At 37.0% G+C, this 14,036-nt stretch overlaps 1 protein-coding gene across 1 annotated transcript in view; it reads right to left on the bottom strand.

The window, feature by feature from the left end:
• LOC145667088 (condensin complex subunit 3-like) overlaps window positions 1-14,036 on the bottom strand; it is a 151,880-nt gene that overhangs the window by 44,657 nt on the left and 93,187 nt on the right. The window contains exons 24-25 of the mRNA XM_081734805.1: window positions 11,593-11,700; window positions 9,189-9,335 (exon numbers count right to left, since the gene is read on the bottom strand). Coding sequence (XP_081590931.1) covers window positions 9,189-9,335; window positions 11,593-11,700 — 255 coding nt within the window. The remainder of the gene's footprint in view (window positions 1-9,188; window positions 9,336-11,592; window positions 11,701-14,036) is intronic.

The raw sequence follows: 14,036 nt of genomic DNA, 5'->3' as shown, positions 1-14,036 counted from the left end.
TCTGAGCCAAAGTGGACTCAAATAATTCGTATCTTTATTCACTTTTCTTATTGATATGCAGATTAAGTCGGTGTATTTCTTTAATTTGGACCAATAAAAGTCGTTATTAACTAACTTGAACTAAATTAGTTCTTCTGTACTTCGTAGTACTTTGAAATTGTTAATGTGTAATTCTGTGTAATGGTTTCAGTTGTGTAACTGTTTCTTTTTGTCCTTCTGAAATGACTCTTGACAGAGATCAGTACAACGTTTTTTTTTATCAGGATTCCTTCGTGAGTGAGTCGGCAGACGTATCTCATTTGTGGCCAATTAGTCCTGGTTCCGAGTTCAAATGGAGGACAATTTCTCTCGGATGTAACTCGAGAAGCGGTTTTTATTCCGCTTTAAGCTTATGTGACCCCTTCCAGCATAACTCGGTTGTCGCATAATAACATCAAGGCGAAACAAACTTATTTCTGTCCATATATGATATGAATATATAGAGCAAATTATTTAAACCATAAAAACCTGGTTTAAACCAAAAAAACCTGGTTTAAACCAAAAAAACCGGTTTATTTGGTTTTTTTTAATAAAAACCATGGTTTTTGCCAACCCTGTCTTAAAGATTTGATGTTTCATATATAGCTCTTGGCGTCCACTTGCGACGGCAAGCTGGAGTCTTGTCGGCGGGGGTGTCAAGACCATAGATAATTATTAATTATTGGTTTAATTTGTTTAGTTTAAGTGTAGTATGGTCTTGAGTTTCAGGAGACCTAATTTACTCTTGTTTATCTCTAAAGAGATATGTGCAAAGAATACAGTATGTGTATACTTCAAATTGTATGAATTCTAGTCTATCAACAAGAGCTTGTAATGTTATGTAATAAATTTGTTAACATCCACACTTTTCTTCGGACAATGAGGACATCAAGAAAGTGACATTGTTTCGTGTCATCATGATTGAATTGAGGTTATGAGAATTTGGTTGAATAAGATCTTTTTAGATCTGGGACGCACGTGGACGAAAATCGGCCCGAGTGCTGAAACCGTATTACTGGATCGTCAGCAGTTTGAGTTGTATAAAAACCTTTTATTTTATTCAATGACATGATTATCAGAGTATCACTAACAGAGGATCGATGTCAGAGGATCGATATTAGAGAAGTAGCATTTAAAGTTCTACAATTCGTCAAGTTAAAACATTATTAACTTCAAACACTAAGAGAACAGTCTAAGAAGTTCAACGTTGAAATACAACCGACTGCTGTTACTAGTATACGATCATTCAGTGCTTGGTTCCGCTAATCATCAACAACAGGTATGTGTCACAACCAAATTCTGTGCTAACCCAATTCGTTATACATGAGTTACACATTAAATTACACTTTCTTAAGTCTTCATTACACAAACAACACTTTACACATAAAGGATTACTAATTCTCTTAAAATACACATGTTTAAGTAGACATTGTTGTTATCATTTTAATAGGGCTCTGGTTGGCCCTCAATCAATGCAACCAGTGGTGGAGTATCCCCAAACTTACCTCTCATATAAATGCAAGTAGATATAGATTTGCTTCATGCAAATTAGATCAATCTGGGGAGCTCAGAGTGCTCTACATATTCAAGTTTTACTAAATTTTATCAAGAGCAACCCAGGTTGGCAATATATATATTTTGACAAGAATTTTATTTTAATCATAAACACAGGGTTGATGACGTCTCTGAAAAACTGTATTAGTCAGTTACGGTCATTTTCATATTCGATTCATCTAACTAACGGAAGTTTTGAGTAAAACTGGAATCAATTTGAAATTCTAACTTGAAATGTATGGGTAATGACATTCTTCATTAGTTTCCAATTTGATGTTTGAATGTGATCTGACGGACAGTGTACAGCCTGATGATGACCTCCAAAACTCACGGCTAAACCACATCAGCAAAGAAGAACAATCGTCGGAAGAAAACCCTCTTGTCGAGCATTAAAACGGATTGTCATTCAGAACCGTCCTGAGACTGCGGTAGAAGTAATGGAGGAACTCAAGCGTCAGCTCTCAGAGCCTTGACAATGATGGTCCGCCACGAGTTACACAACATGCATATACAGGGTGTCTATCCTGGAGTTGAGTTGATTTTAGTTTAGCGCCCTTTTCAGCAGCGAGGCTATATGAGACGTGGACCTACTGATTAACGTGGAATCCGAACATGAGCTCCAGCCGGGAATCAAATCCGAGGATGTCTATCGGTCACGAATGTCAGGAAAAAGTCACGAAATCAGAAAACGGTCATGAAAGTCACGAAAAAGTTCCGAAATTTAGCTTTTGGGTCATGATATTTTTAAACTGTACAAATATAAGTACAGATTGGAAAATTTTGTTCTATAAAACGTCAAAATTCACCACCAAAAATGTCTATGGTCGGCTTTAGACGCTACCAAATCGCAAGCAAAGTACGTTTCTATCACATGGATGAAAATTCGGCCTAAATCGTACGCAAATTCGCTCTTGAAAATGTTAGGAAATTTTATGATTTGGTAAAGGAAAGGTCACGAAAAAGTCACGAAATTTCATTTTGGAATTTTAGTAGACACCCTGAAGGCCGGGTTATATGGAAGAAACCACTGAAAAGTGATCATAACGCTTTAGCATGACGCCAATGGTGCCGCGAACATATAACGTGGACCAATGGACAGAAATCGTGTGATATGGTCAGATGGATCATCATTAGACACACCATTTTTTGGTGAACGAGAAAACGCGAAAGGTATCAGTTTTGTATGAAAATGTGTACCTAAAATATATATTTTTCACTATTTGTTAGACCATATAAAACTCGCCATAAAACGCGAAGTTCTGTCCAATTAGCGAAATTTGCAACAAGTTTCGATATTCCACGAAATTTACGCGAAAGTTTTTTTTTTTTTTTTTTTTTTTCCCGCTTTTACGATTGATTCATTACCATTATTTCTCCCTTCTGCATACTTGACAGTGAGTAAACTCTATTAGTTAGTCATTTGTCTACCACAATGGAATATGGGACTGTCAGATGTCGGACGCCAGCCCTTCCTCAGTCTGTCTGTTATCTTGGCTGCAACGAGTGTGATCCAAGATTTGCCTCGTATACTTCTGAACGACAAAGCAATCGGTAAAATGCCGAAAATCAAAACATGTTTCGATAGAGCACAAGAATTTAAGGTTGGTTAAAAGGGACAAGTTTTAACGATAGATGTCACTACAGTCTTCGTATCTCTCATATATTTTTTACCGCTGACGTAAATTCACGATTTCTCTTACAAATTTCAACCTAGACTCCAAATTTTTAGAGAAGGAACTTCATAACGTATTGAAGTCAACAATCCGTGCCGATTTTTTATTTAGAATTTTCTTTATTGTTGAAACGGCTTGATTGTTGAAATGGATACCCAAACCTTTAACAATATAACTGTTTCAACAATGAATAAAATTCTAAATAAAAAATCGGCACGGATTGTTGCCTTTGATACGTTATTGAAGTTCATTCCCTAAAAATTTTAAATCTCTAGGTTGAAATTTGTAAGAGAAATCGTGAATTTTCGTCAACGATAAAAAAAACATGAGAAAGATACGAAGACTGTAGTGACATCTATTGGCAAAAGTTTTCCCTTTACACCAACCTTAAAGATGATGGTTACTACGTTTCTGATGCACGTCAAAAAATAGTTATGTGTAAATTTTGTAGTATTAGACTAGCCTGGAAGCGACGCGATTCGTCTGTGAAGCACAATATATATAAAGCAAAAATCATATAAAGAAGTTGTTGTTTTGTGTTAGCGACAAAATACCAAATTTAACACCAGAAAACAATAAAAGAATGCTTACGTGTTATATCCATAAGTAAACTGTGAACAGTTAAGTTATATTTTTCTATTAATGTTCTCCGTGTGCGTGTTTTTTTTTTCTTCCTTTAAATGATACTTTTATTCAATAGGGATGCTTAGTGTTATTTTTTTTAAAACTCAAATACTGTTTAATATAGTCATGAATGAACTCATGTCATGATGATTGATGAGTGGAAATTAAGCTGATTATGAGTGTTGTATGTATTTGTTGTTTCGTGTGACGCATGATTAAACTGGTGAGTACGAAAGTTCATGAGAGTGTCCATGGCAATGACATTAATTTTTAGATCGTGATACTTTCATATATGAAATTGTACATGGTTATGATAAACTGCGCTACCCCAATTAGGAACAGGAGCACGGAGGTACAGCGCTTACCTCTGGTACGTGGGGTTCATGGTTCATTCCCTGGCCAAGTAAGTTTGAGGTAGACAATATCGTGTCCGTGGGTTTTTTGGATACTCATGTTTCCTCCCACATTATCAATCCACTAGTTATTTTCACAATCATCTGTCTCCCTTATCCTACAGAGAATAAGAGTGGGATGTTAAACTGAAAGATTTCATTTCATTTGTTTTTAAAATTAGGAATTTTTACAATGCGGCCTGGTGACTCGCACTTCTCGTACACGAGGTCCCGGGTTCAACTCCTTGATTGTATTACTGTGATTCAAATTTCACACTAAACAGTACGTCCACGTCTCATATAGCCCCTAAAAGCAGCGCTAAACTCCGATTCAACCAATCAAATTAAATTATAGGAACTGCGTGCCGGTTTTTCAGGATTGTGTTCGAAAGGAATCTTGTCGAAGTGGAGACAGAAAGACCTACCAGAAAACTGTGAAAACATAATTACACACGCTAAGTGATCTTGTTTGTTTATTGACGTTTAGCGCCCTATTCATTACCGAGCATGCATGACACATGGACCTAAAGTTTAAGGTGGAATCTAAAACTACCGTAAGGAATCCAAATTTCAAAACTCTCCCACAAAGAATCGAAACCAGGATCACGACACCAAAGGGGCGCGCGCTATCCACTACATAAGCGGAAAGCTCACACATGCAGACAGTAGATTGTAAAGCACACGAGAGAGAGAGAGAGAGAGAGAGAGAGAGAGAGAGAGAGAGAGAGAGAGAGTGAGTGTGTGTGTGTGTGTGTGTGTGTGTGTGTGTGTGTGTGAGTGTGAGTGAGTGAGTGAGTGTGTGTGTGTTGGATCATGCCTCTGGACATCACCAAGCCAACACGAGCCGGTTCCAAATAGAATATTTTGTTTTGGCCCGGGTAACACTAAATACGCCGCCAAGTTCCCTGGTCGTGGTCCGTTGTTCTGTAGAAGTATTGTGTACTTTGTAGTGTGTAAAATCCATACGTTTAATTGGAATGTCAGCCATGAGATGATCAACACAAAATGGAGGAGATAATTTAATATAAGGATGAGTAAATAAGAGATACTGTATTATATGCTACCTGTTTTCGATCAGGCTTCTTAACTATGGGCCACATACGTGAATACTTGAAGAGAACAATACAATGGAACTACACATACAAGGTCTGTATGATAAGTAATGAGACTCGCCGCGCCGCGGCGCGCGTGTCGCTGGAGCGGGTTTGTCGGTGATGGAGGATGTAGGGGGGGGTCCGAGCAAAGCAACGCACCGCGCGTCAGTTGGCTCCGAGCCTTAGTGGAGCGCGGACAAGCCTTGGACAAAGCCCTTGTGAACATTCTTGTCACGGCGGAAAATCAACAAACATGGAGGGTTCCATCGAACAGCGTTATGCGATCAAATTTTGCGTTCGCCTGGGGAAAACGGCTACTCAGACGCTTTCTCTCATCACGGAGGCCTACAAAGAGGAAGCCCTATCCAAAGCCCAGGTGTTTCGTTGGCACAGTGCGTTCCGGAACGGCCGGGAAAGCGTTGAGGATCTGGAGAGGGCTGGACGCCCGACAACAGTGACTACGGACGAAACTGTGGCAAAAGTGAGGGATCTCCTGAACTCAGACCGTTGATTATCGTTGAGATTGATTGCTGATGAACTCGATATGAACCACACAACAGTGCACAAGATTGTGACGGAACAATTGGGAATGAGAAAAATCTGTGCGAAACTGGTGCCGCGAGTGTTGACTGACGAACAAAAGCAACGACGTGTTGATTGTTGTCAGGAACTGTTGAACCTCATGAACAGTGACCCTAACTTTGAAGATGACGTCATAACAGGTGACGAGTCGTGGGTGTTCCAGTACGACCCTGAAACGAAACGTCAAAGCGCGGAGTGGCACACTCCTGCGTCCCCGCGCCCCAAGAAGGCCAGAATGTCGAAGTCAAAGGTGAAAACAATGTTGATTGTTTTTTTTGACAATGTGGGGGTGGTCCACAAGGAGTTTGTACCCCAAGGACAAGCCGTCAACGCCGCCTTCTACAAACAAGTCCTTGAGAGACTGCACAGGAGCGTCAAGCGGAAAAGACCGGCGATCGCTAGCCGGTGGAAGTTGCATCACGACAATGCCCCTGCCCACACCGCCTTCTTAGTGACCTCCTTTTTGACCCGGATTGGGGTGGAAGTCCTTCCACAACCACCCTACAGCCCAGATGTGAGCCCGGCCGACTTCTTCCTCTTCCCGAAGCTGAAGCCACGCTTGAAAGGAACCCGTTTTGCAGACGTCACAGCCATCCAAGCAGCCGTGACCACATTTCTAAAGGACATGCCGGCTGCTGACTTCCAGGGGGCGTTTGCAGCGTGGAAACATCGATTGCAGAAGTGCATCGACGCAAGAGGAGAGTACTTCGAAAGCTTTTAAGTCCCTGTACAGATCAGATCAATAAAACAATGTTTCCAGACCTGGTCTCATTACTTATCATACAAACCCTGTATGCGGGCTCTTCAGCACCAGCATCAACATATTGCAGCATTGCCTCCATTTTATACATTCACCGTGACATTCTTTCATACACCTGACGATTAAACGTAGTTAGTAGCTATCAAAATATACGGTACTTATTCATACAGGTCATCCTAATGAAATAGAAGTAACTAAGAAGATGAAATCTAGATATAACAACGACCATCTGTGTATATTTATGCTGACTATCACCAACAACATAATTGATAACTAAATTTCACCTATAGCACGAAAGAAGACTGGGACATCATTATGTGTTAGGAAATTTGGTCAGGGATCTCAACTACTTACTCGAACATAGTATTCCTATCAGCTTCACGAACCAACATATCTACCATTCACTATTTTAATCGAAAAAACCCAGAGATATGTGGTTAAACTTATATATTTATATATAATATTAAATATGGGATACAAAACAACTAGTATAATCCCTGTATTTAGAACGACATACACGTTTTGTGGTAACTAAAACGTAATTAAAACTTTTGAAACTAATTTTCATGATATTTTTAAACTCCATGTCAGTAAAAATTTTGTAACTACAATTTTTTCGTTTTCTTCTTTACATAAATTTTTCATTAAGAGTTCGGCTTTCATTAAAATAACAAAATTGTAGATTGGATTTCAAAAGGGTTACAATGGTAAAATTTATAATTATTTTGTTATATATTTTGAAATATATTTAATTACAAAATTGGATTTTTATTATATAGTTCGTTATTTCGAATCTGCATATTTCCTAATAAAGTGAACATCTAGATATAAATAATCTTTGAAACAACGACGAAATCGATCAAATAAACAAACTATTTCAACCTTTCAGATATGCAGATAATGTAGAAGTTGACGTACTGGATTTCTATTACAGCATAGATTTACTGTAAGGACCATGTGTCAAAATGGTCCGTTACATGAATTATACTTTACTTAAACCTTATTATTTTTTATCTTTCTCCTGATATTTCGAAAAAGCTTTCAGATAATAGACAAAACATCAACATGTGCGTCATTAACTCCTTATAGGATGCTGAAATAAGAATTGTGATTATTGAATTCAAAATGTTGATACTGCAGGGACTGGAAGGGTATAATCGGAAAATTGATTATTTCTAGTTGTACAAGGATTGGTCAAGAAGCGTTACACTACTGCTTGTAACATCTCGGGTTTGAACTAGGCTCACGAAACTTTGTGTAGGAGAATTAGTCCTATACCTTTAAAGTACTGCAAGTAATACCTAATAAACGACAAAAATCACACCCTCATCTGTCAACAGTCTGCGAATTCCTGGGTAAACCTGGTTGACCACTAAAGCCCACAATCTCTCACCGATAGATTATTGACGATGAAACTTATCTGCGTTTTAGTGGTCCAGAGAATATAGTGAGTGAATGGAGTAGAAGCAGCATAAGTTTCCTGCGAGAAAGAAGCCAAGGGCCTCCGAGTTACGCAACAAATTAATGAGATTCTCTTCTGGATTTAAAGAGTAATTCTTATTGAAATACCAAAAAACAACACATACAATGGAAATAAAGAGATTGGAGACAAAGGAAAAAAAGTGAGGACAAACTAGAACATTTAATCATCATTCTCTCTCTCTCTCAGCCTAATAGTCATAATCGCGGGACGTTAAACTAAAAGTATTTTAAACAATGACCAGCTAGTATTATGGTCCTAGTGCGAACAATAAGAAGTTACAAACAACTGTATGATACTATCTTATCTACTGTTGTACACGATCCAGAAATCAAAAAGTAGCTCTATCAATTAATATTACGGCTAAAGTTAATACAGAGCAACCATGGTAAAGGCTTGAAATTAAAGAACATCTTAAAGATGGAATCTATTTATGTTTGAATCAGCAGATACATGAGAAGTTCGTATATGGCTTCTAGTATATAAATATAACATATTGCATCGGATTATCTACTAGCGTATTCACACAATCAGAAAACTCAGCTCACAATTTTTATTTTATTCAGAGAAAAATTTACATTAATTTATTCACTAAGGATCTCATATTACCATCTCCATTTACTAAACTGATCACACTTCATACCAAAGTACCATATAGATAAAACTGGCTCACAGACCACTTCTAATACTCAACCATAATCTATGTAGATAAACTACCTTTTGTTATTTTAACAACCGTATTTAACAAAATCGATACTAAATAGTAATATTGACATTATTAACTACTGCTTATCGCAACATCTATTTTGTATCACCTATCTCTCTCTCTCTAAAAATTCACAGTGCTCTTACCACAAGTTGTTTTAACTTAAACACTTTCGACTTCGCAATCGCAGTAGCAGTTGTTATCGGTTGGCACCAATATTTTGCAAAAGCATACATGGATTAGAAAAGAAATAAAGATCATCAGTAAAAAAAAATACTGCTGCTTTAAGAAAAAAAAAGACCTACGTTTTCAACCTCTGTGAAGATCGTCGCCCACTGGATGCAGGTTTTGTAGAAGATGGTACAGGGGATTCAAAGACATCTTGAGAATCTGAAGTCGTTGCAACTGTACTACCTGAAGATGAAATTTCTTCTCCCTGGGAAGCTGATGCTCTGAAACCGACATAATTTTATTTTCAATAAATTATATAAGATGTTTTTATACAGTGTGATGAAGGAATTATTTCTTGAAATATCTGCGATCATCATGATACCATGTTGGCCATTAAAGTTCACCCAAAACATAAAAGATGTATGTATGTTATATGATTATCATTTCCCACTAGTCAAAACATATGAAACAAACATCTGGTGAAAGCAGAAGAAATTTAATCTCCCCTTCTCCACTCTTATTATCTCTCTACAACATTCGCACGTAAGAGAAATGCATTAAATTACTTAAGACTACGCAAACAATATTAAATTTAAATTCCGTGACATTCCGCTACTAGCCACGTCATTTCTCACACTATCAAGAATATTCTAGATGTCAAACTTAACTACAAACAATATGAAGAGTACATTAAATACAAGATCAATGGAATTCTCGTTCACTTTTACACAATTCATTGAATGAATCCTGGATACACACATATGTCCAATTAACATCTACAAAGTCTTAAATTTGATGACAGAAGCAGCATACAACTTATTTTCTCTCCAACTGAATTAATATGTAATATAGAAAGAACACGTCTTAACTTTTTTCCTTCCGTTAATCTTCTCATTTTCATCATATCCATGCAACAATTTTACAACACATTAATACTAAAGATGACTAATAACCTTCTTCTCAATACATCACTCTTTGTGAAAGCCATTTTTACCACTTTTATTTATTTATATTTCAACTATTATTACCAACTTTATGTTTGACAGTTGTATTTTCTTGTTTTGAGCTTCATACAAGAAAATTCCATTCTCACACAAAACATAAAACTTTCTCCAATTACTATTGTTTATCTTATGGATTTCAACCATTTGCATCTGACCTATGTCTTAATAATCCTCTATCAAACCAGTAAGAGCACTCATTAGAAATTTCACCTGATTGTCAAATGATGCTTTGATGAGAAAGGATAAATTGATGAGAAAGCAAAAATCACATAAAGAAGTTGTTGTTTTGTGTTACCGACAAAATACCAAATTTAACACCAGAAAACAATAAAACAATGCTTACGTATTATATGCATAAGTAAACTGTGAACAGTTAAGTTATATTTTTCTATTAATGTTCTCCGTGTGCGCTTTTTTTTCTTTCTTTCTTTAAATGATACTTTTATTCAATGGGGATGCTTAGAGTAATTTTTTTAAAACTCAAGTACTGTTTAATATAGTTATGAATGAACTCATGTCATGATGATTGATGGGTGGAAATTAAGGTGAAATAAAAGATAACTATTGTAATTGCCAAGGAAAATAGTGGTGTTACACTGAATTTTTATTCACTGATTTTATCCCGCTTTACCCATATTTTTATAACGAAATTACGAATTCTTATTTACCACAAAATCGTGTCTCTAGTCATCATTCACCATATTTCAAACCAGGGCCCACGTTCACGTGTGGCGGAGGCCCAAAGAAGCGTATGACTTGCAGTGTCTTCGAAAAACCTTGAAACGTAGTGCCGGTTCTATGATGCTGTGGGCGCGATATCCTGGCTTTCAATGGGTCTTGTGCTGATGTCTACCGGTTGCGTCATTGTCCGTGATTCTGAATCAATCTTAGGCGCAGCAATTCTACGGTCTAGATGTTGCTTTCGGTCAATGAAGCCATATTTACACAGCTTGAGGTGCTGCGGCATGGTTTGAGCAACACCAAGATGAAGTTGAACACCTTGGCCCGCTCACTCTCGGATCTGAACATTTGTTATCCGTTTAGAAAACACGAACACGGCAGACCGCCTTTCCCATAAAAATGAGTGATGCACTGCACGCGGAACGGTATAGTATTCCACTTATTACCATTCACGATTTCTCTGACTCTACTCCAAGTAGCACCAGAGCTGTTCTGAGGGCAAGATTTTGCCCAACGCCATATTAATCTGTTAAGTCGCGCTTTCTTCAAGTGCTTATAATATTTTGAAAACCAGCTGTATATTGGACGATATGGCAAGTATATCTTAAAGAAATACAAGTGATTAACTGAAACTTATTTTATGATTTTTTCAGAACAACGAAGATACCACTCTTTAATCTTAATGAACATTTTCATTCAGATATTAGCTTTAACCTGTCGTGGAGTTTTTACTCTGTATCTTCTTCGCTGTGGACAGAGCAATTATGTTAAAGGATTCATATAAGATTTAAACAAACATAAAGAAGAAATCATTTAAATAATAATTAAACGTTAATGATACAAATGCACTAACCTTTGTGTTCTTCTTTGTCGTGCAGATGTCACAACAGCCTTACTTGTTCTCGTTGATATTCTAGGGGTCGCAGGCTCTGGCTGTGTTTTTCCAGGTTTTTGTGTCGACCTATAATACGAAAAGAACAAATAACGTTCTGACCACACTGGATAAAAATTCAGGAAAAAAAGATAGAAGTCAGAGAAAAAAGTATTTAACAAAAAATATACTGTATGTCAGAAAACAAATTTCAGTGATGAAAGAGAATCAACGCCACAATATAAAAATACAGCACGTCGTAGCAATGCAAAAATGTTACAAATGAATATTGGTTGACTAAGTAATTTCTTGTCAACAACGAATCTACCCAAAACAAGACTTCAAAGTAAGATTTCAAGCAAATGTAGTGCTTTTGAAGTTTTCCCACCAGAAATCAAACCTAAGGACTTTGTGCATCAAGGGACGCACGTTAGCCGGTAGATCAGCGACAGCAAAATTAACATTGTAACTAGTGGTATAAGGAGGAGTATATAAGAGTATGTGGCATACACTCACTTGAAATTTAAGTAGTAGTTCGGTGTATGCTCAAAACTGAAGATACTTCCCTTGTTCGTTTTGCGATCATTTTTTTCCCCTCTCCGAAAAAAAAAAAAAAAAAAAAAATCCGTTCAGTATATCGTTTACCTATATTTTGGAAGAATTTATCTGAAAATCTTCCATTTTATCTTTGTTCGCTGTTTCAGGGAGGGAGTCAATAAGTAGCAAATTATTTTGCTATCTCAGCATAACTGTTCTAATACCTGTCACTAAATGCACAAGAAAAGGAAAGAAAGGAACAAACATTTTTGACTGCTTCGTGAAAGCTCGGGACTCATCAGCAGTGTACTCAAGCAAACTGAAAGTAACGACAATAAAAATCACAAACTGATGTTATGCATAAAGCGATAACATAGTAAGAAAATTAATTCAATCTGGCAGCACCGCGAGTGTTCATGTCGTTCCATTAAAAACAAAATCGAATCCTTGAATAGAAGTTGTCATCCAAGACTCTTCTTGTCTACGTTTAGATGGTTAAGGTTGCGGTATCATTTTTTTCTTTCTTTTTGTGTGTGTGTGTGTCATCAGAGAAATAACATATTGACTGCTATACTAAGTGCATCTTAAGAGACGTGATGTATCAGATCGCGTTAAATTCATAGTTAAAAAGAGGTGCTTGCGAACAGACACTGGAGGCACAAGAAAGCTAAAATTTTAAATATTCTAAGCCTGGAGAATTTCAATACTTCAGCTGATAGATCAAAGGTAAGTGGAATGCTTACATCTTTATTTAAGCACGAAGGGAAAGCAATTTCTTTTTTCGGTAGAGTATCTAAAAGAAAATCTAATAAAAAGATAATCTACTCTTTCTTAAGTTTATGCCATTCCCAACTAGCTTTTTCTAAGGTTTTCTACACAAACAGATAAGACGGGGTTCGAAGTGCACCACTTTGGCAATCCAGATTGCGAATTACTGGAATTTTTTATGTTCCGACTTTTAAGAATTAGTTGCATACCTTCTGGTTAATTTTAATTTAATATTAAATATTTCATTATAATTTTATACAAGGAATACATGAAGTCTTGCGCGAAACAAACTGAAAAAGCGTAGTAAATGTTATGTTTATGAATACAAATTTTGGGGCGTAGGACGTTTTGTTCTGTTATATTACTCAACGATATTTGCATTAGTGATCATCTGACTCAAGATTGCGTCAATATAGGAAAAGGCACGATGTGTGCTGTAGTTTGTGGAGTTAAAATCTTGCGTTTCGGCGCATAGGAAGTTCCAAACAACGTGTAGGAAACAACCCAAGCAGAGATAAGTATCAAGAGATAGTATGAAAAGCTCAAGGCTACAAGAATGTCAGAAATGCAACATAGTGGAAGGTGAGGAACGAAAAAAGATATGATTTACAAAAATGCAGGAGTGTGTCGAACAGAGCACAATGAAATCGATTAAGCGAATATCCTAGGAACAGGAAATGCCAAGGTCAATGTTACACAAAATCATTCGTAAGAAGGTGAAGGTTCGACCCTGCAATTTAAAATTTATACACTACCTGGCATTAGACAGAGGCTAATATGAAAATAAATTTTGTGAATCAATGCCTACCCGTTTACAAGGTGAAGATGACTTTACCGGATTCTGTTCTCAGATAAGGCCACGTTTCATGTTTTGGGAAAAATGAATAATCAAAACTGCTGAATTCCGAGGCTTGAAAACCTCCATGAGTTTGAGGTGCATAAGCGGGATAGTTCCAAAGTCAATGTATGGTGCAGGTTTCAATGGATCACATCACTGATCTATTTTCCTTCAGGGAAGACTCTATTTACCTGAGTATGCTATAGACATTCCTTGTGCCAAAACTTGAGAGGATGGGTCCTCGCGCACCAAGATTGGGTTCCGCTACATTTTTACATTGAGG

Source organism: Thermobia domestica, chromosome 12 (genome assembly GCF_964235325.1).
Source record: "Thermobia domestica chromosome 12, izTheDome1.hap1.1, whole genome shotgun sequence".
NCBI classification, from domain to species: Eukaryota; Metazoa; Arthropoda; class Insecta; order Zygentoma; family Lepismatidae; genus Thermobia; species Thermobia domestica.
Note: the sequence above shows the minus strand (reverse complement) of the source record. Positions and strands in the feature narration are given on the sequence as shown.